General features: G+C 34.3%; 1 protein-coding gene across 3 annotated transcripts in view; it reads right to left on the bottom strand.

Annotated features, from left to right (window-relative positions):
• Window positions 1-21,060, bottom strand: part of LOC126888265 (uncharacterized) — a 183,656-nt gene that overhangs the window by 97,202 nt on the left and 65,394 nt on the right. The window contains exon 3 of one of the 3 annotated variants that reach the window (XM_050656370.1): window positions 16,218-16,331. The exons of the other annotated variants lie outside the window; for them this stretch is intronic. Coding sequence (XP_050512327.1) covers window positions 16,218-16,331 — 114 coding nt within the window. The remainder of the gene's footprint in view (window positions 1-16,217; window positions 16,332-21,060) is intronic. 3 annotated transcript variants of the gene reach the window in all.

The following is a 21,060-nucleotide window of genomic DNA, read 5'->3' as shown; positions in this document are numbered from 1 at the left end:
ATTGTATACCAGGTGGACTAATCAAACTTGGATTTTTTCCAAAGTTCGCATCTTCCTGTGGAATATTCTAGCATTTATAAAATACTAAAATTAAAACCCAACTATAGCCTCATTTTTATTAACATTCTGCTTTTTGATTCATTCAATTATGTTGGATAATAAAAACTTATACTAAAATCACAATAAAAATGCACTAGAAATAACCAAACCAAGACTCGTTGAATGTTACGAGGAGCACTCCTGAATCATGATTTATAATGTTTAAGCTTTGTAAATCATTATTTGGGATTTACAATGTATACAGGGTGTCCCGAAAAATAGTGCGTTCCTTTAAGGTATGGATAGAATACACAATTTAGAACAAAAAAGTCCTATACCATTTTTTTCTAGAGTTAAACGCTTCCAAAATAAAGATTACATTGTTTTCCATATATTGGTATTTTAATGTTTAGGAAATAAAATAATCTGGCAACATCGTACGCACTACCGAATAATAACAGATAATAAGAATTTGTTTGTGATTTACAGTATTTAAAATAATCCAACCTAATAGTACTTATGTATTTACTATTTTGTTTACTATAATTTTTTTTGGAATGTATTGAAATACCTATTGCATAATTTTAAACGAATTGTATGTACATCTTTTAACATAAAAACACATTTTTTAACTCAACTAGTATTATGTATTTAATAAGCTTTAAATGTGTTGAATGCTGAGGGCTGTAACTGAGTTACATAGTTTACAGTGGAAATTAAATACACCAGATAACGAATCAGTCCCTAATTTGTTTACTTGTGAACTAAAATAATTAAGTTGTACTTACTGGGAAACAATTATTATACCTACTAATAAATGTTCAAAGTAACCCACTTTCACGAACACACGCGACGAGAAATACCGGTAAAACATTTTGAAAGAAATTATAGTATGTCTCTCCATTACTCCATTTAGTGATCTGGCATAAATAATCAACATAACATAATAGGTACTCAAGAACACACGATTTGAAAACATTTTCGGCACTGACACTAAACAGAATTCTTCCAAATTATCTGTTTACTAAACACATGGGACTATCTACGTTTAAATTTTCGTACCTCACATAGTTGCCAGAGTTAAATTTGCATACCAAAATGTATTTTAATTTTTTGGTCAAACGGTTGCATTTAGAAAAAAAAAAGAATGTGTGTGTACTTTGTACGCACGTAAGAAGATATTCTTCTATTATATAATAGGTAATTTAATCGAAGTAAATATACTTAAAAGGTTATTTGTACTTATTTTATTTAAAAATCAAACTAACTTTCTTATCTACCACTTTCAAAAAAGAAGAATATCTTCAAAAATTATATAATAATATACTTACAATCATAAAATCTATAAAAAAAAATAAAAAAATAATAACTTGCTTGGGGCTCGAACCCACTTCACGTCTACGCCGCCGTACGAAAGCTGACGGCATTTCAAACTAGACCACATTCGCCTGTATCTCATGTGATGTGGGAATATACACAAACTAAACGTTTACACCATAAATTTATATGAATTTAATAAAATTATTAGTTTGATTTTTGTCGAAATAAAATACAACGAAATATAGTGTAAGAAAACAATATATGAGATGAAGATTTGTAGAAAGTTTATTCGTAATCAGATTATGTAAATTAAAGCATTGCCTACTAATAGGTAACTACATTATTTTGTTTACATTTTCCAAATAGATAAGTATTGAAACTATTAGGTATTTCCAACTGAAACATTTAGAATTACGTACCTGCGGCTTTTCAAAACTATTTAAAAAGTCACTATAATTATAAATTTGATTTTATTTCTGTCCACATTATTGACAGATCATTTAAAAAATTTCAACACCCAATCAGAGACCGTATAACCACTAATACCATACTGTCGGTGTGCGCATGCGCGGGGATCAATCAAATTTTACCCTCAATCGATTCGCCGCTAAAGAAGAATATCTTCAAAAATGTTATAAGAGTTTTTTTGTTCTACATGGTGCCCTCTGTCTAGACCTTTAAGGAACGCACTATTTTCCGGGACACCCGTATACATTGTGAATTATGATTTGGGAGAGCTCCTTTAACATTCAACGTGTCTTGGTTTGTTTATTTCTAGTGCATCTTTATTGTGATTGTAGTATAGATACTTTAACAACTAGCCTTGTTTTTCATCAATACAGGGTATTTTTAACTAAGTATGGCAAACTTTAACGGGTAATTCTGCTTGAAAAAATAAGGACAGATTGCTTTATAAATCCACGAGGAAAAATTTCCTATAGTTGGCTGTATACCATTACAAAACATAATATCCTTTATAAAAGGTATATTTGTTAAAATCCCTATACAGGGCTACATCAAAGACATAACTAGTTTTCAATCGGTTGACCGATCATCAGTGTAATCATAAAATGTGTATAACCAGAAAAAATGATGCAAAGTATTTAAAATGTTGACTAAGGTTATAAAAAGTTATAGGCTATACTCACTTAGAATCTAACATGCTAACCACCAAAGTAAAAAATATTTTGGTATTAACCCTTTATAATTGATCCGTCATAGGGACATATGAAAAAGATGTGATGAAAGGGTTGCCAATGCGAGTCCATTATACAATTGGATATGGTAATTGAGTCAATACTCGCAATCTTTAGTGTGTATTTTTTATTAGTTGTTATGTAATCATGGGGCAACCGGTTTCGAGTCTTACAATATATGACTCATCATCAGGCCCAATTTAAAAAAGTCTTCTCTATACAAACTACAAGCTAAAAAACACAAAACGAGAGACATGTACACATATATACAAAACATGAAAAACAACTTTGTCTTGGTTTCAATCACATACAATAAAGCCGCCAAGCAACTGTTTAGTATTGAACTCAACAGTCCATATCATGTAAAATGAGACATTATATAATGTCTCATTTTACATGATATGGACTGTTGAGTTCAAGTGTTGAGTATTGAACTCAACAGTCCATATCATGTAAAATGAGACATTATATAATGTCTCATTTTACATGATATGGACTGTTGAGTTCAATACTAAACAGTTGCTTGGCTTTATTGTATATGATTGAAACCACTTTATAACCACAAATAATGTCTCATTTTACATGATATGGACTGTTGAGTTCAATACTAAACAGTTGCTTGGCTTTATTGTATGTGATTGAAACCAAGACAAAGTTGTTTTTCATGTTTTGTATATATGTGTACATGTCTCTCGTTTTGTGTTTTTTAGCTTGTAGTTTGTATAGAGAAGACTTTTTGTACTGGGCCTGATGATGAGTCATATATTGTAAGACTCGAAACCGGTTGCCCCATGATTACATATCAACTAATAAAAAATACAAACTAAACATTGCGAGTATTGACTCAATTACCATATCCAATTGAAAAAGATGTGATTTATAACATGGATGTATAAAATATCCAATGTTTTACCCCCAAGGTACCAATGAGCTCAATTTGACTAGTTCACATCATGGCTGTATGGAAGCAAGTGATTTTGAGAACGGAAATTCTGAATGATGACATGACAGGAATGACAGTTCCACAGGAAGTTATAATTTCCCTGTCGTTTTGTGATATTTATTGTAAAATTTGTTAAATTAATAACAATAAAAACAGTCGTTCCCAATGTGGCAAATAGTCTATTAAAATGGAAATAGACTTGATGTAAATGTTAGAATATTGTAATGAAAGAAGTAGGCAAACCACATTACACGTAAGACAGAAAACTTAATAAACGTTATCAAACCCCTTTATATATGATATCTAGGGCTTAGAAAAGCAATTGTATGTTTATTTAAAGTTATCAGTTATATTAGAATAATTGGAAGTTGTTATAGTATGTGGAAGTACCATAAAATATCACTGTGTGGGTGACAGAGATGTAGAACTGTTTACTGATCTGGGAGGGATTCAAGCTAAGATACATATGACAATTTCTCAAGATCCCTGCATACTGCCTGGAACTCTAAGGGTTCGACAAAACAGACCAGTATATGATATAGTTAAACATAGGGGAGAGGGTTGGTGTTAGAGGTTTATGAGATTATAATTAAAATGCAACATGAACGGGACCCAGAAAGAGTAGTGAGACTATTCAATTTAGTTACAGTATGAATATATGGGGTGGAGATAGTCATAGAAAAATTATGGATGAAAATTAAAGATGAATGTATGTATGTGGGTGATGATAACAGATGTTGGTTTGTGTGTGTATAATTGGATATATGATAGTGGTTAATGGATAGAGATGAATAAGCAAAGAAAATCATTATGGATTGTGTCAAATCAACTGTAAATGTGACTGTATGAAAGTGATAGAAGTAATAAAGAGATGAAAAGTACTATTGTAATTAAAAGAGGAGTTAAGAAAAAAGTTGTCGATGAAGTGGATGGAAGTCCCGGTTGAACGAAATATGGCGGTTGACACAATTTGGACTTTTTTGTTTTTCTTTGACTATTTCTAGGTCCTCGTACAAATCCAACTTTAAGAAGTCTCCATTTTAATAGACTATTTACCACAGTGGGAACGACTGTTTTTATATATAATCTTTATCCCTTCTACCCTGAAGTGTAGGGATCTGTTTCTGTTTCTTTTATTCTTTTTTGTTCTTCATAAATTTCTTCCATATCTTTCTGTTTTCTGTTAGTTTTTTGGCATCGTTCCATGTTGTTCCCCTCTTTTCCAAAATATCCATTATTACTGCATTCCATTGTTTTCTTGGTCTACCACGTTTTTTCCTTTCTATATTTCTGCTTTCCCAGATTCTTTTAACAGGTATATTATCACTCATTCTTTGAAGGTGTCCCCACCAACCCAGCTGTCTTTCTTCTATATAAGTTTTTACTGGTTATGTTTCTAATTCTTCTCTTATTTTTATATTCTTAACTCTATCTCTTCTTGTCACTCCCATTACTCTTCTTAGATATTTCATTTCTATTACCTGCAATTTACTTTTATCCCTTTTTGTCAATACCCACGATTCACATCCATATGTGAGTACAGGTCTATACACAGTTTTGTATACACTCATTTTCGTTTTTCTCGATATTTCTCGTCTATTTACAAATCCACTGTTTATTGCATAATATAGTATATTTGTTTTTTGTATCCTATAATTTATATCTATTTCTTGTTTGCCGTTTTCTTCAAATATTACACCTAGGTATTGATATTTACTGACTTGCTCTATTTCTACTCCATCTATTTGCACATTTATCTTTTTCCTATTTCTATCTATTACCATTGTCTTTGTCTTACTCTTATTCAATTTCATACCGTATTTTGTTAATACCTCATTCCATACTATCAAGCTTTCTCTTAGGCCTTTCTCGTTTCCTGCTGTAATAACCACATCATCCGCAAATGCACATTCTGTCATCCCTATTTGTTCTAATTTCCTATATCCTATGTATATTGGTTTAGTTCTTTGTTTCGTTTCTCTTATTATTTCATCCATAAATATTATGAAAAGAAGCGGACTCAATCCCCCTCCCTGTCTAACTCCTACATTTGTAGCAAATTCTGATATCATATTATATCTTATTACACAGTTATTTGTTTCTTTATATAAACTTTGTATTACCCTTATTAGTTTCTGATCTACATTTTTCCTTTTTAAACATTTCCAAATTGTTTCTCTATTGACTTTATCAAATGCCTTTTCATTGTCCATAAAGGCTAAATATATGGTTTCTCTGCTATCCACTTCCTGCTAATAACTTCTTTCAAAGTGAATATATGATCCTGTGTACTTCTACCTTGTCTAAATCCACTTTGAGATTCTGTTAATGTGTTTTCTGTGATCAATCTCAATTTTTTCTCTATTATTTTCTCGTATATTTTTGTTATTGTGCTTAATAATTTTAGTCCCCTATAATTGTTACAATCTTTGTTATCACCTTTCTTGTGTATTGGCAATATTAAGCCCATTCTCCACGACTGTTTTTATTGTTATTAATTTAACAAATTTTACAATAAATATCACAAAACAACAGGGAAATTATAACTTCCTGTGGAACTGTCATTCCTGTCATGCCATCATTCAGAATTTCCGTTATCCAAATCACTTGCTTCCATACAGCTATGATGTGAACTAGTCAAATTGAGCTCATTGGTACCTTGGGCGTAAAACATTGGATATTTTATACATCCATGTTATAAATCACATCTTTTTCATATGTTCCTATGATGGATCAATTATAAAGGGTTTATACCCAAATATTTTTTACTTTGGTGGTTAGCATGTTAGATTCTAAGTAAGTATAGCCTATAACTTTTTATAACCTTAGTCAACATTTTAAATACTTTGCATCATTTTATCTGGTTATACACATTTTAGGATTACACTGATGATGATCAGTCAACCGATTGTAGACTAGTTATGTCTTTGATGTAGCCCTGTATAAGGATTTTAACAAATATACCTTTTACAAAGGATTTTATGCTTTATAAACCTGTGTCCGCAACTGCTTCGTTTCCGGTATAAGGAGTGTTGAAAATTTTCTTACAAACTGACGATTTATTTCAGGTAGAAGGTATGCAAATGAGATTTTTTGGGTTTGAAGAGTTGGTTATTTCACATTTTTTGATATACAATTAGGAATTTAATATTCACCATTGGCGCGCATACGGGTAATATCAACCTTATGTGCAGGGCCTATTTTACCACTAGGCCCGTGACACACCTGCCTCGGGCCCGCATTTTAATGGGGCTCGGAAAGATCAACAAAAAAAATTTATTGCAATAACAAAATAAATTTTCAAAATTCTTTCATTTTACGAACAGGAAATGATAACAATAAGAGTTATATTCATTAACCATGAACCGTTCTTAAAAACTTATCTCCGATAAACGTTTCATAATATAAAGATGAACTTTCCCGAGGACGATAAAGAAAACAATTTTTGATGAAAATTTAAGTGTTCCCAAAACGATATTTCTAAATAAAGGACAGGCAAATTTTAAAATAAATAGTTTTTTGCCTATTTGTGACACTTTAATTGCGCAACTATCTTTACGAAAATATGCTTATAACTCTGTAAACTATGTTTTTAACATATTATTGTTTACAGCCATTAGTCAATCAGTAGACTTAAAAACGATTACCGAATATTATAAGAACGATATCCTTGTTGATGATTTAGTGGAAGAAGTGGCACATTTTAAAGAACTTTGCAGCACCTCTAAAATCTTACAAAATCCGAAAAGTATGATGACTTTTTAATTAAATTTTTTTAAGTTGATTAAATTTTTTATTGTTATAATGTACCAATAATATACTACATATTATATACATATATACCTATTCAATTTTTACTCATTTTAATAAATTTATATTTTAACAATTAAACAATATTTAATAATTATTGTTTAAATAAATATAAATTTTATTTATTGTTAATGAAAATTTAAATTTCTGTGCAACTCTATTTCTATTAAATAATTAATAAAATAAAAAAAATAATTATTAAATTATATTTAGGGGTCCGAAAATTGTGTAGTGCCTCGGGCCTGATTTGATGTAAAATAGGCTCTGCTTATGTGCAGAGCGCTAATCGCGAACATAAAATTCTTATTTGTATGCAAAAAAATGCACAATAACTACCTCTTAAAACCCAGAATATCTTCATTTGCATATTTCAACCGGGTTTAGAGCAATAAATAAGTAGTCAGTTTGTAAGAAAAATTTCAACACCCCATATGTCGGAGACGAAGCATTTGCGGGCATACGTTTATAAACCAAACTGTCATTATTTTTTCACGCAGAATTACCCCTTAAAGTTTGCCATATTCATTTAAAAACACCCTGTATAGATGAAAATCAAGGCTAGTTCTTAAAGTAAAATAACTTTAACATCCAACATAAGCAAATGAGTAAAAAACAGAATATTAAGAAAACATGAGGCTATAGTTGGGTTTTAATTTCAGTCTTTTATAAATGCTAGAATATTCCACAGGATGACGCGAACTTTGAGAAAGAATCACAGTTTGATTGGTACACCCGGTATACAATGACAATTTACCTGTCTAGCAACAATATTATTACAGCGATATTGTTCAAAAATAAGGCTGTAACATGTTAAAGAAATCGCTTAAATCTGACAACAGGTTTAGGAAATTCGAGGCATTAAAAATGTCCCATTTTTAAGGTGGTGCGTTAATTTTGCTGCTTAGTGTATAATAAGATAAAATTATTATTGTAAAATTTGCATTTGATATCAAAAAACATGAATTTTTTCTTCGTAAACTGCAACAAACTTAAGTTTGGGAATATGGCTCATATAGTTCTTTCACTCTAATTTTTTTCATGCGTGACGATTCATTTTCAAACAAGTTAAATCAAAAAATAAACTGAAACGTATATCGATGTGTTGATCATTGATACGTACTGTCAGAGTGTCAGTGGTAATAATTAGGAAATGGCTATTATCCCGTGAACGTATTTTTTAAAGTTATTTTATTGAAGTGTTTAATATTTTTTCACCATTGAGGAGATTGATGTGTAATAACTGTATTTATTAAATGTGGTTATATTAATACGTATAGATTGATGTGATAATCTTCTTCTTCTTCACGTGCCATCTCCGCGACGGAGGTTGGCAATCATCATGGCTATTCTGATCTTAGATGCTGCTGCTCTAAACAGTTCGGTTGATGTGCATCCGTACCATTCCCTCAAGTTACGCAACCACGAAATTCGTCGATGTGATAATAAGTGGAAATAATTAGGAAATGGCTATTATCCCGCGAACGTATTTTATAAAGTTATTTTATTGAAGTGTTTAATTTTTTTTTTCGCTCTTGAGGAGATTAATGGACTCAACATTAAACATAAAGATAAGATCTATAAAACTAAATATAAAACGATAATAAATAAATTAAAAACAATCACAACAAAAAAATTAATATCGTTCAGATATATGCAAATAAAACAGATTTGCGTACTTCTCAGTTTCATTCAACATTTCCCGTATATTCTCTTCAAGCTGGTGTTGTTTTGTTTTAGTGGAGAGATGTTGACATTCTTCAAGGAAATGCTTGACGTTTAACGGGTTGTTGCAATGGTCGGATAAAGATGGATTGCTAGATGCCATGAGAAAGCCATGTGTAAGCCGAGTGTGTCCGATTCTTAATCTTCTTAAAATAACTTTTTGTCTTTTGGGCATAGTTGGTAGCTCTGGTAGCAAGTTCGTTGGTAGCAAGGAAGGTATAACTGAATGTATATCGTGTAAGTGGCTTAGAGATGTGTTCCAATGAGCTTGCCATTTGTCATATATACATGTTTTGAACATTTTTTTTATGTCGTTATACATCTGGTTATTTGATACTGGTACGTTGAGTCACTGAATCTTAGTAAATTTCAATTTCCGACTTATCATCGACTTATTTCGTATGCTTTAAATGATGACGCACGGGTAAAGATTCAGGGACTCAACTGTATATTCGGAATAGATGCTTCTTTTGCTGCTACATCTGTTGCCTCGTTTTCTATAAGTCCTACATGTGAAGGTATCCAGACAATAGTGACAACTACTCCATGGTTCTTAAGTTTATTGTATATATCATGTATTACCAGGGGATGATCTGAGAACATTTTTTTAATTGCTTGTGTTGATGATAGCGAGTCTGTGCAAATCACTACGTTGCGATCAGTTGGTTCCAACATACATACGTAAAGTCTTGACGATACCATACAGTTTTCCAGTATCTTCTTCTTAACGTGCCCTATCTAGTCCCCTTGACGTTGGCGATTAACAGGCGAAACTGTCTCTGACTCGAGCTATTCTAAATAGTTGTTCTGCTTTCTTTATTCCTGTCCACTCCCTGATATTCTTCAACCAAGAGGTCTGCAATCTACCAATTCTTCTGCGTCTTTCGATTTCACCCATCATAATAAGTTGAAGAATATTATACTGGTATCCCCTTACTATGTGTCCAAAATAGGCCATCTTTTTATATTTGATATTATCAAGCAGCTCGCGGGCAGCATTTGCTCTCTTAAGGACTATCACATTTGTCAGCATAGCCGTCCATGGTATTTTCAGTGTACGTCTGTGCAGCCACATTTCAAAGGACTCCTAACGATTAATGGTGGATATTTTTAATGTCCATGCTTCGACACCATACAAGAGGACTGACCAAATGTAACATTTAATCATGCGCTTTCGAAGTCGAAGTGGCAAGTTATCATTACAGAAGAATGACCTCATTTTTAAAAATGTCGCGCGGTCTATCTCGGTTCTACATTTTATCTCTTTATCTGGATCTAGTTGTTCAGTAATATGGCAACCAAGATATTTAAAACTGGGTACTCTTTGAATTATATGACCATTAACATATAACCGTGAATCTTAATGGGCCTAACGGCTAAATACCATGTATTATGTTTTTGAACAGTTTATGTTTAGGCCAAACTCTCTTCCCACTGTGTCAATGCCATTTAAAAGGTGTTGTAATCCACTCATATAATCACTTAAAATAACTGTATCGTCTGCATATCTGATTGTATTTATCAGAATTCCATTGGTCTTATGGCTGTTTTATAGAATTTTCACTTCAGCTTCATTGGAATTTTTTTGACACACAACACACCACTCGCTTCCTTCCACTTCATCCATCCAGCCCTAATTCTACTGCATGCATCTCCATCGATTTCTCCATTACTATGTAATACCGATCATAGATACTTAAAACTATTGCTTTCCACAATCATTTCACCATCCAAAGATACCATTTTATTTGTATTAACTCCATCTTTAAATGAACATTCCAAATACTCTGTTTTTTGTCCTAATCAGCTTTAAACCTTTTTCCTCCAGAGCTCGTCTCCACTGTTCTAGTTTTTGTTCTAAGTCTCTTTCACTATTTCCTATTATCACTACATCATCAGCATACATTAAGCATCATGGAATGTTTCCTGTAGTTTCGGTGTTATCTGGTCCAAAACTAATGAGAATAAATAAGGACTAAGCATCGAGCCTTGGTGCAATCCTACTTCCACATGAAATTAATAAGTCTCTCTCACACCTGTCCTAACACTAGTCGTTACTCCCTCATACATATCTCTCACAATCTTTACATATTTACCAGGGACTCCTTTCTTATTGGGTGCCTACCACAGAATCTGATTTTCATGATATGGCTAAGTAGTTTTATAGCCTCTTAATTTTTACATTGTTGTATGTCTCCCTTCTTTTTGTAAACAGGTATTAGTATACTGCTTCTCCATTCGCCTGGCATTTTTCCAACTTCCACAATTCTATTAAATAGACCTGCTAGCCAATTTGTTCCTGTTTCTCCCAATGCTCTCCATACTTCCCCAGGAATATTATCTGGTCCGACTGCTTTTCCTTTCTTTAGTTTTTGAAGCGCTTGAGCCACTTCCTACTTTGTTATTTTGGTGACCATTTCTGTTACTGTCTCCATTAACTCCACAGGCTGTCTGTAAAATTCTTTATTTAATAAACTGTCAAAGTACTTTCTCCATCTCTTTTTGACATTCTTTCGTGAACAAGTATTTTATTATTTTCATCTCGGATACATCTAATCTGATTAAAATCTTTCGCTTTCTTTGCTCTCTGATTAGCTATTTTATATATCTTCGTTTCGCCTTCCCTGGTATCAAGTTGATCGTATAGGTTTGAATATGCTTTTTTGTAAGTAAGTTTTGAAGATCTGTGTCCGATCTGTTTTCTTGCCACTTTTCATATAATTTTCCCTTCTGTTTTATTTTCCCTTGTTTCGTTTGACCACCACCTAGTCCTTTATGCTCAAACTTCTTTCCTGACGCTTTCCCAAGTATTTCAATAGCCGTCTCTCTAATAATACTGGCCATTTTTCTCCAAATTTTATTAGGGCTTCCTTTCATGTTCCAACACATTTTTTCTTATGTTGTGGAAGTCTTTAGTATAGTACATATAGAAATTTATTATATTTTTATATATACTTTATTAGATTTATTTGTATATCTACTAATTAAATTAAAGAATATTTTAAGCGATTATGCAAGTAACGCTTGTCCGAGCATATTCAAAACTAAGCGAAATTGCCATCTCTATTTTGCTGGTGAAATTGATACTCCTCCGTCGACAACTAATAACTATAATACACTGGCTAATGTTTACGTTAGCGCGCAGTGTTGCCAATTAAAAGATGCAAATCTAAACAGTCTGTATATCCAGTAAAATGCACTGGAGGATCCAGAAATTTTTTGCGGGTGGGGGGTCGTGGATCTTGAGGGTGATTTAATTACTTTTCTCTGACGTAAGGAATATGGTTGGAAACTACGGGCTAGGAGAAAGAAATGACCGATGAGACCGTCTTATTAACTTCTGTCAAGAACACAAAATGATACTTAGTAACACCTTATTTAAGCTTCTTGCCCGCAGAATCTATACGTGGAAATCACCAGCAGATACTTCGGAGAACATCGTAAGAAATCAAATAGATTTTATCGCTATACCAATAATATATAGAAACGCAATCAAATCTGCAAAAATATATCCAGGAGCCGATGTGTCAACAGACCATAATCCAGTTGCATGCAAGCTCGAAGTAAAACTGAAGCGTGTCAAGAAAAAGTGAGAGAAAATACATTAAGAAACTCTCTAATCCTAATATTAGAGGAAAAATGCAAGAATCCCTACACAAAGAATTAAACAGGATAAATAAGAATATATCTGAAGTAAGTAAAAAATGGGATGAAATTGAGCATGCTATACAGACAACATGTGCGCAGCTATTGAAACAAGAAAAAGTGAGGAAAGAGGAATGGATGACTGAGAATATCCTTGACATGATGGAAGAGCGACGGAAGTACGAAAACAAAAACGAACCAAAGTATCGAGAAAGACACAAAAAAATAAGACCAAAATTCAGAGAAGCTAAAGAGGAATGGCTGTCGGAAAAATGCAAAGAAATTGAAGAATATGAAAAGAAATACGATTACGAAAGTATGCACAAGAAGATAAAAAAAATGACAAATAAAAGAAAATACAACAGCTCAACAACGGACATACTTGACACCAACGGACTTTTGATCTCAGAACCAACAAAGATTCTAGAAACATGGAAGCAACATGTTGAAAACCTCTTTGCTTCAGACCGCCCTAATAATTAGTCAATTGAAATCACCGAAAACAGTCCATCCACTCTCAACTCAGAGGTAGAAAAAGCAATACGCTCCCTCAAAAATAACAAACCTCCAGGACCTGACAATATTCATGCTGAAGTGTTAAATCTCTTAAGCAAAACGGACAATTCATTCCTAGAAACCCTAACCACTATTTTTAATAATACATACGACAGCGGCAGAATTCCGGAAAATTGGTTACAATCAACCTTCGTGGCCATTCCTAAAAAACCAAACACTAAATTGTGTGACCAACATAGACTAATAAGCCTAATTAATCATATCATCAAAGTCTTCACCAAAATCATAAATGTATAACTGAATCTACAACAAGCTTGAAGCGGAAATCAACGAGTCACAATTTGGTTTTAGGAACGCTTTGGGCACAAGGGAGGCAGTGTTTTGTCTGCAAGTATTAGTACAGTGGTATAGAGATATGAACAAGGATGTCTACATGTGTTTTTTAGATTACTCGAAAGCCTTTGACAATGTGAGACATGACCAACTAATTGAAATTCTACAAAACATAAGAATTGATAATAAGGACATCCGAATTGTGACAAGTCTCTACTGGAATCAGACAGCCAGGGTAAAAGTCGGCAATGCGTCCACAGAGAGCATTGATATCAGAAAATGTGTGCGACAGGTATGTGTTCTCTCCCCTCTCCTTTTTAATATTTACTCCGAACAAATTTTAAAAAAGCACTGGATGAAGCAAACGAAGGATAAAAATCAATGGAGAATTGACAAATAACATCCGATATGCGGACGATACAGTCGTACTTGCCAGTAGTATCGACGAACCTAAGTATCTTATGGACAGAGTACAAAGAGCGAGTGAAGAAAGAGGACTTAACCTAAACATAAATAAAACAAAATGGATGCTGGTCAGCAAAACTCAAAAATCGGCCAGACAATTGAAAATAAAAAACCAATTAATTGAACAAGTTGAGTCGTATATATACGTTGGAACAGTCGTCAACTCGAAATGGGATCAAACAACCGAAATACGATCTAGAATTGAAAAGGCCAGAGCAACATTTAACAACATGAGAAATATATTCACCCATTCCGACATATCTCTCCCACTAAAAATATCGGCTGCTAAAGTGCTATGTATTTCCAGTCTTGCTGTATGGTGCAGAGGCATGGACACTGACGGAAACATTAATGAGAAAGCTGGAGCCATTCGAAATGTGGGTGTATCGACGTATTCTCAAAATATCCTGGACGACTCACACCACCAACGTAGAAATACTGCGCCGAATGGAAAAACAAAAAGAAATCTTTCACAATTAAGAAACAGAAACTTGGATACCTTGGTCATAAATCGTGAAAATCTCTCGCTATTTAGCACCCTAAATAAAATTGATCGTTACTACTTTACCTTTTACTTTATATGTATGTGTATTGTTTAAACGATCTGCAAGTTTGACCGGTTCGAAAAGCTTAATTAAAAAAAAAATTGGTTTTAAGGTAAAAAAAAATTCTAAAAATTTTGGACAAATGCCCTTTTTTAAATAACTTAAAAAGTATAAGTGATACAAAAAATCTCAAACAGTAAAAAGTGTAGGTTTTGCTTTTATCAAAAAGGCTAGTTTAGATATCTATTTAGAAAAGATTACAGTGTTTTTTAGCCGCACGGGTAGACCGCAATGGTTTCGTTTTTGGTATCAAATGCAAATATTACAAAATTAATCAAATAGTTATTTATGTATCAAGGGCAGTAAATAGATGTTTATACCCTAAGGGCAACAAGCCTATAAACCGAGGACCTCTGGCCCGAGAATTTATATGTCGCCAGACATATAAATCGGTATAAACATCTAATAATGCACGTGGTACATACAAAATTTTATGTCATACCGGTTCATTACATCACTTAAAGTTTGAATTTTATTTTATATTAATTAGAAATAATATTGTATCGCAGCAGGTATTTAGTACCATTGCTAGGAAAGTGATGTTGGCTAGCAATTTGTTATTAACGTATACAAAGTTTTTCTATGTGACATTGTCAAAAAAAAGTCAGAATGCAAGAGAAATTCGATATTTCTTAAGAAATAGTTAAAAAAAAAGCCAAAAATGCGACTGAGAATCTATTACCGAAAAACCAAAGAAACGTACGATAAGAAATACGCTGAATTTCAGAAATATATGACAGAAAATAATACGAACGCGTAAATGAGACCGTACTACTGGCATACTTTGGAGACTTTGGTCAAGTTTTTTCTCCCAGTTCTTTATGGGCAAAATATTCCATGATAAAAAAGACTTTATTGGTAAACAAAAATATTAACATAGGAAGTTATTATAAGTTGGGAAAATATTTTAAACAAACATCGAAAGGTTATGAGGCGTGGAAGTCTAGAGTCCTATCAAGAGAGGAATTATTGAAATTTATTCACGAAGCACCAAATGAAACATTTTTATTGATTAAAACTGCATTATTATTAGGGATATTTGGTAGATGTCGACGGAAAGAGCTAGTAAATATGTTAATTAAAGATAGAGGGTCAATCATAGCAAAATATTTGGGTTTGAGCGATTCGGAAAAATATACAGGTCATTGTTTGCGACGAACATCGGTGACTCTTTTAGCTGGGGCTAGTATGAGCATGCTGAAGCGGCACGGTCGCGGTGGGTGGAAGAGTAGATACATCAGTTACTGAAGGTTATTTGGAAGATAGCATGGTTTCAAAAAATTCAGTTTTAAGTATGGTGGCTGGTTCATCGTCTAAATCTAGCCTTTAAATATGATACCAACATTATGGACAAAAATCGACATTCACCATAAATGGCGTAGCTTTAACAGGATCTTCTGAAAGTTGAAATTTTTATATTGATCCGTCTAAATAATACATATAATTATTGCCTGAATAAATAAACGGATTAAATGAAATGTTTGATTTTTGTTGTTTCCTATTGCAATAATTTCTTTATGCCCGCGCGGGTATAAAGTATACCATTATGTGGTTCGTAACTAAGTAGTAAATACAAAATATTAAACCGGTATGACATAAAATATTAAAATATTAAGTAGTTACCGTGTGAATTGCTTGTATTTCTCGTATGTTTAAACTTTTTGTTAGCCATGGATATTCCGGCTCCCCTGTTGTGATTGCGGGACGACCAAAACCTTCGGTTACTGTAGAAAAGATCTGGAACAAAAATAAGTTATTGTTTTCCACAATTAACTGTATATTAGCTAAGGTGATATAATATAAAGAGCTGAAAGACTGATAAATTTTGTACATATTTAAATGAACCAAGGAAATGAAAACATAGTATGTCAAAGTTAAAAGTACCACTACATGAGGTGCATGAACATCTTAGTACCTGGTTGTATTACAATTTTTTATTTAATCATGTATGTGTTACCGGCCAAACCCGATTTCAGGACAAACTAGTTTGGCCTAGGCCAAACTAGTTTATCCTGAAATAAAGACGCAGATTTCAGGCCAAACTAGTTTATCCTGAAGTGTATGTTTTTATATCAGGATAAACTAGTTTAGCCTAGTCTAAACCAATTTAATCTAGTCGAAAGTACATAACTGATTACAGATTGTTTGCTGATTTAAATGTAAGTTTAGAAGACACTATTAAGAGTTGTAAGATATTTAAGTATTTAGTGTAAATGATAAACCGAGATAGAAATTGTTTGAAAGATATAGAAATGAAAATAGTAAGGGGAAAACAAGCCACGAAAGCACTCCATAGAGTGATATGGAAGAACACTCTAACTAAAGAAAACAAAAAAGAATTCTTCAGAGCATAGTGCTGAATATTACCCTACTATAGCGGAAGAATGGCCAATGACAACAATAATACGAAATAAAATACGAACAGTTGAATTGGAGTTTATCAGAAGGTGTCTACAAATTACCAGGTAGGATAGAATATGAACAGAGGAAATATGAAACAAAATAGAAGTAGAATGCTCAATTACAAAAAAGTTGTGGTAGTAAAAGTAGAGCCCTGAAATGGTATGGGCATGTACAAAGGATGCCGGAGCACAGGTGGCCGAAAAGATTACTGGACTGGGACCCGCGGGGAGGAAGACCTGCTGTGAGATGGAAAACTCACATAGGAAATGCTATGATAGATAGAGACCTCAGAGATGGCGACTGGAAGAATAGAGTGCTATGGAAGACGAAAATGGCAAACTCATAATGGGAAAAAGCCAAGAAGAAGAAAGGAATACAGCGAACCAGTACGGCTTAACTTAAATAATAAATTTAATAAAATACTTTGTTCTTGGAAAAATAATCATTTTTATTAAAATTATAATTATTCGTAACAAACAGACAATAGTATTGAGTTATATTCGCGGTCGGACAGACAGACAGCCTAGGTCGAATTTCGCACCTTTAGTACATATCATCCTTGGATTATAAGCTTTCATTGGACACCCCATTTGTCATTCTACCTGGTATAATGACGGAGGAGTTGAGTTCACGGACAGACAGACAGACGAACGGACGGACGGACAGACGGACGGACAGACGGACGGACGGACAGACGGACGGACAGACGGACGGACAGACGGACGGACAGACGGACGGACAGACGGACGGACAGACGGACGGACAGACGGACGTGGATAATTCAACGTTTTTACATTTTTTCAAAATTGGTGAAAACAATGTTAATTCGTACTAGATTTTATTCGTATTTTTTCTTTTAATTTTTGGGACAAAACCTCATCCTTTTATTTATTATTTTTTATATTATTTAATTATACAAGAATATATTGATTTATAGCATGTATCAATATCTTCATTCGATGTATTATATGATACAATATATCGATGTATAATTTTTTTGCCATCTCTGTTGGGACGTGATTTGGGATTCCCCGTATGCCCTTACATGTTCGCTAAACTACTTTCTACTCGGCTAAATTGGTTTAGACTCGGCCGTACTAGTTTATCCTGAAGTGTGAGTCTTTATTTTATCAGGATAAGCTAGTTTGGAATGAAGTGTGTGTATTTATATCAGGATAAACTAGTTTGGCCTAGGACAAACTAGTTTGGCCTACGCGCAATAGGACAAACTAGTTTGGCCTAGGCCATACTAGTTTATCCTAACGCTCTTAGGACAACCTAGTTCGGCCTAGGCCAAACTAGTTTGTCCTGAAATCGGGTTTGGCCGGTAACATAATATGCACTATAGTTATTGTTGTCTAAGCATACAACCCCCACGATTCCCTACAACAGGAAAAAAAGGCCACAAAAACGTTTCAAACACTTTTAGGCCTTGATCCCGCGTACCAAAAAAAAAGGTGATTAATATCAAGCTGAAAATTTGTTAATAGCTTAACGGTGTCTAGTCGGACAAACTTTGATGAACGGGAACACTGGAAACTGGGAAGTTTTAATTGGGGAACAGGTTAAAAATTTGGAACGTCAGACTACGAAAACGTCCTATGTATTTTGTCGGACAGAACTTCCAATCGATTTGTTACCCTTACATTAAACTCTTATGAAAAAATCAGGCTGCTATTTATCACCTGTCATAATTCCTGTCATTTGACATGTTCTACGTGTCGGACAGTGGCGGCTCGTGACCTCAGTATGCGGGTAGGCTACACATATACCTTTATATAATATACTCAATACTCTACTATACTCTACATATTATATACTCGTATACCTATATACACAGTGTGTCGCATTTAAGTTGAAGACACCCCTATATTGCGGCTATCAAAATAAATACAGATGTAAAATTTTGTAGTCAAGCAAGTGTGATGGTTCACATTTTTTAAGATAGTCATAGTCAACTCAAATTTAAATTTTAAACGCTATCTACTGCGAATCTACAAACAGGGCGAATTTTCGATATTTTGCTTCGCGTTAGAGATATCAGAAAAAAAAGTTATTTGGAAAAATAATTCCAAATATTATTCTAACCCCACGTACCAAATTTCATAACAAAATTCGCACTTTTAGTTTTTTCAGTATTTGTAGTCATGATCCTAAAACATACAATTGGCTATCCCGAGATGCAGCTCGGGACAACCATTGCCGAAGACGCAAAGAAATGTAGCCTAACCTAGCCCCAAAAAGTTCCCGGAAATTCTCGTCCACTAGGACTAGACCTAGACAAGCCACAGTTACAGCGCTGTGCTTAGCGTAAAGAATGAGAGACGCATATCATTCTGTTCTGGTCTTTAGGTTGGGCGGATTTTAAAGTGCCTGCCCATAGGGTAGTGCCATAATAGAAGTGAGTAGTACTACTACGAGGAGCGTACAATAATTACAACTTCGAAGAGAAATTATAAAGTAGCTTTTTTATTTTAGATACTTACGTATTGTGTCAAAATTTATAAATTACAATTTTAAAATAAGTAATTTATATTAATAAATAATTTATTATTGTATTGTACATTTGAAGAGGTTAGACAGCGCCTACCTTGCCTACCCCTACAGGCCGCCCCTGGTGTCGGACTTATTAAAATGCCCAGTTCGTGATAAATACCAATCTGATTTTTGGATGAGAGTATAATGAAAGGGTAACAAATCAATTCGAAGTTCTGTCCGACAAAATACATGGGACGATTTCGTAGTCTGGCGTTCCAAATTTTTAACTTGTTCCACAATTAAAATTTCCCCTGTTCCAGTGTTCCCATACATCAAAGTTTGTCCGACGAGACACCGTTAAGCTATTAAGAAATTTTCAGCTTGCTAATAATCAACTTTTTTTGTACGCGGGATCCAGGCCTAATTAATTTTTCATGGCGTGGGTGTATCATCCAACAATATTGGCAGAGGAGAAACAGCTGATTCTAGATGACAACTGTTAAGAGTCTGATGTTTTTCCTCGGGCAAAACTGTTGGGTGACACACCCACGCCATGAAAAAAGTTTTATTGTGTTTGTAACGTTTTTGTGGCCGTTTTTTTCTATTTTTCTCTGTTGGAATTTATACTGAAGATATAGTGGTATAGTGCATACATGATTAAATAAAAAAATTTAATACAACCAGATACTACATAATATTATGCCTTTGTACGTAACCTAAAGTAATGGTACTTTCACCTTCTATTGACCATTAACTCCGATGATGAGAATTTTGTTGAAAGCGCTTAGCTATGGTATGGTATGGTATATCGGTGCAAAACCCACTTGTGAGCCCCTCAGACCCTCATCGGGCGGGTCCATTGTTTTACTCCTATCGTACGGACCAGATCCATAAGAACCTGGTCTTTGGTGTTTCTGCGCCCTAGCTACACCGGGCTCCCATGTCTGTCAGAATCAGCAGGGTCTGCAAATCTAAACACCTCTTGCCGATGCCACCCCGAACGTTTAATCCTTCAGCAACATTATGGCCTCACAGAAAGCCACAAGTTTATTCTAAGGCAGCTTCCTCACCTTCTCGGCCGCATAGATGCCGATCCCAGGATCTGACACCTCCGATAGGCCAATGCCGGGCACTTCCAGAGGACATGTGAGGAGGTTATTTCTTCCTCATTACATAGATGGTACCGTGAACCATCCGCCAGTCAAAGCAGATGAAGGTGCCGTAGGAGTCTACAGTGGCCGTTGAGCATACTGACCACCAGGGAGCATCTTCTACGATCCAGAAGAAGCTGGGCTGTGTGATTTTTGGATGGCCCCACTATGTGGGTGGAGCCTAGTCTGACTCAAATCTCCACCACTGGCCCAAGAATCCTGGAACCTGGCAAAAGAAGTTCTCTGAGACTATCCCGACTAATACTGAAGGACACCCCAAACACAGGTTCGGGTCCGACAGTCAGAGTGGATGAGCCCCGTCTTGCGAGGGCGTAGCCCGTTCGTTGTTTTCCACACCTGTGTGTCCCGGTACCCATACTAACCTAACCCTGTTGGTCAGAGTAACATCATCCAATGCTTTCTTGTACTCAAGA

This window comes from Diabrotica virgifera, chromosome 7 (assembly GCF_917563875.1).
Source record: "Diabrotica virgifera virgifera chromosome 7, PGI_DIABVI_V3a".
Taxonomy (NCBI): Eukaryota; Metazoa; Arthropoda; class Insecta; order Coleoptera; family Chrysomelidae; genus Diabrotica; species Diabrotica virgifera.
Note: the sequence above shows the minus strand (reverse complement) of the source record. Positions and strands in the feature narration are given on the sequence as shown.